This window comes from Brassica oleracea, unplaced genomic scaffold (assembly GCF_000695525.1).
Source record: "Brassica oleracea var. oleracea cultivar TO1000 unplaced genomic scaffold, BOL UnpScaffold02074, whole genome shotgun sequence".
NCBI lineage: Eukaryota > Viridiplantae > Streptophyta > Magnoliopsida > Brassicales > Brassicaceae > Brassica > Brassica oleracea.
Window position 1 is genome coordinate 1 of NW_013618605.1, and position 2,859 is coordinate 2,859.

Sequence of the window (2,859 nt, forward strand, 5' to 3'; positions counted from 1 at the left end):
GATCGTATCGAGATATCTCAAATCTTTCACTGCAGCGGTTTGTTGTTATGCATCACCAAAGACAAATCTAGGCTTGTTGTGTGGAACCCTTGTTCCGGACAAACGAGGTGGATCGAACCACCGAGAAATTCTTATTACGACATATTGGACAGGTACGCTCTCGGTTATGAGATGAAGAAAGACAAGTACTCGCAGCGTCCTAGCCTCAAAGTGTTGAGATTTGTGGATGATTACGACCCGCGGGTGAATCGTCGAGTTACTAAGTTTGAAATCTACAATCTAAACTCGAACTCATGGAAAGTTGTTGATTGTGTCAATGATCCGGACTGGGAAATAGAATCTCACCACTATGGCGTGTCTATCAAAGGCGGCAACACTTACTGGTGTGCACGACAGAAGCATGATCCACCACGCCCGGATTTCCTTATCTGTTTTGATTTTACAACCGAGAGATTTGGACCCCGCCTGCCTCTGCCTTTCCGCACTTTTTGGGAAGAGACGGTGACTCTTTCTAGTGTTGGAGAAACGCAGCTCGCCGTTTTATGTCAGAAATCTACTTCACTGGTATTCACCGTCAAGATATGGATTACTAGTGAAATTGGGCCCAATACAGTGTCGTGGAGGAAGTTGTTCTTAGCGGCTGATATGAAACCACTCATCGGTTTTCAATTTATGTATGGCAGTTTCTTTGTTGATGAGAAGAAGAAAGTAGCAGTGGTTGTTGATAAAGACAGCAATAGATATCATCCAACTCGCAACATGGCTTACATCATTGGAAAGAAGGGATATGTCAAACAAGTTGATCTCGGCGAATCTAGAAACTTAAATTGCTTCCCACGCGTGTGCTCTTTTGTTCCGAGCTCAATGCAAATCAACCACCGTGGCAACCACAACACACTTTGATTTTTTGTTCTGTTATCTTTTCTTATCTTTAATTATTAATTTGTATCTCTAGACAATTGAGTGGACTCTTGTGCCTTTTTCATATAAATTGAGTGTGGATCTTCTTCACCTTTTTTTTATTTATTTATTGGGTCAGAGCAAAGAGAAGCAAAAACGCACAGTAGACGTAAGTTTAATCTTTCTTCTTGCTGACCAAAAACCCATTCTTTTTCAGTAGAAAGCTCACCTTCTGCAGTTCGGCAAATTGATCATTTGATTCTTTATATTCTTGTCCTGGTCCCATCAGATTCTGCATTTGACTTGATATTTTGGTTGTTTCTTAGGACAACATCCATTTGGTTCTTGTTGGTCACTCATATCTCTTCGTCCTCTCCTCTGATAAAAATTCTGAGCGAATTCTCAGTGTCTTTCTTACTCATCTAAAGCGGAAAGAACAACAAATCTCAACTCTCCATCGAATTACTGGTACCATCTATTGGCAAACTGTGACTCGAAAAATGACTTGAAAAGAGATTTATACTTTACTCTGCAGATATTTTTAGAGGTTTTTATCTTTGTGCAACATTTTTAGAAGTTTCCCCTAGAAAGATAATCATGAGGCAGAATCTCCCTCACAGACATTTCAATTTAGAGACTCTAAATCACTTAAACTTCATTGTAAAAATTCAGTGTCTTCTGACAAATAGAATAGTTTTATCTTTATCTTTTTCTTTTCTTCCATTTCGACATGGCCGTATCTTCTGACAAATAGAATAGTTTTATCGTTTTAAAGGTTTGAATCTAAGTAGCAAGTAACGAGCTACAGAACAGTTGGCTATCCATTCATACTAAGTGTGTAAAGAATTGAGGAAATATAAAACTTCAAATGTTTGGTTATTTACTTTTACATTTCTATCATTAGCTGGGTGCTTGTCCTACTGCGGCAGCAACCACTGCCACTGAAGGCTGCGGTTGCGTTTGCTGCTTATGGAGCCTTTGTCTTCTAAGGGTCCTCTGCACTGATTCGTAGCCTCGGGTTTACTGTCAAACTTATCAACAAGGTCAAGAAGCAAGAGGGGAATCACGTCTGCGTTTTGTGTTTTCGAACCATTTCCTCAACGCCATTCTCTTTAAGTACAGTGATTCGTAACAGTTCCTGAAACAACCAAAACACAATATCAACCTTGTGATCATTTTTCTATACACAATATTAAACAATGCCGTAGAGGCAAATAGAACGCAAAAAGCTAAAATGAGAACACTTTTGTTTGATATTTGAACCCAAATGATGACGGTAAAGAAGAACAGAGCAGATTAATGCAGCAATTGATCAATCGAGGGTCTAGAAGGGTGATAAGATGAGATTATTACCTCAGGGAAAGAAGATTCACGGTTGTGCAGTTTAGCAACTTCCCATAATTCTTCACTGCCTCGTAATTGTGCAATAACTTTCATGTTCCTGAGAATCACCAGCGCGTTGTAAGAAGGCAATAAAGAAGAAAAAAGAATGGAATCAAGTGATTACAGATTCTATCAAGTACAAATCTTAACTGTTCAAGGCCACCAGTAAAAGGTAGGTGCTTTGCCGATCACTAGATGTAACAAAGTAACTGGGACGTCTATCTTAGGGCCTTGGTGCAAAGATCGCACAAGCCAAGAAAAGGGCCACAGATAGTTATAGTTGATGTACCTCTGGAGCTCTGAAGCCTTTGGTTCCTGACCAAGGACTGTCTTTCTTTTGCATTGCATCCCCTAGTAAAATCAGAATACGATTTTGGTTAAAGTCAAATTCCAAACGAGAAACAAGAGTCAATGATTACGCCAGAAATGCACCTTTGTTTGATATTCCAGCGCCAGCCTCAGGCAAAGAAATTCCTTCTCAGTTTTCTCGGGAAGAGCAGTGACACGCTTTGGATGCTGCTTCCTGGTTTGGAGTTGGACCAGTCATTGTCTCCTGGAGAAAGTTTAAAAGCGCTT

General features: G+C 39.9%; 1 protein-coding gene and 1 long non-coding RNA gene across 2 annotated transcripts; one reads left to right on the forward strand and one right to left on the reverse strand.

Annotated features, from left to right (window-relative positions):
- Positions 1 to 3: 3 nt before the first annotated feature.
- On the forward strand, positions 4 to 1,006 carry LOC106321583 (F-box/kelch-repeat protein At3g16740-like; the record flags this gene model as incomplete). The annotated part of the gene is made up of 1 exon (XM_013759833.1): positions 4 to 1,006. A coding segment is annotated over one exon (900 nt), but the record flags the coding sequence as incomplete, so codon positions are not given.
- Positions 1,007 to 1,642: 636 nt separating this feature from the next.
- Positions 1,643 to 2,835, reverse strand: LOC106321584. Its single transcript, XR_001266102.1, has 4 exons — positions 2,716 to 2,835; positions 2,434 to 2,634; positions 2,254 to 2,341; positions 1,643 to 2,038 (listed from the first exon to the last, which is right to left on the reverse strand). It is a non-coding gene; the product is annotated as an uncharacterized LOC106321584 (long non-coding RNA).
- Positions 2,836 to 2,859: the final 24 nt, after the last annotated feature.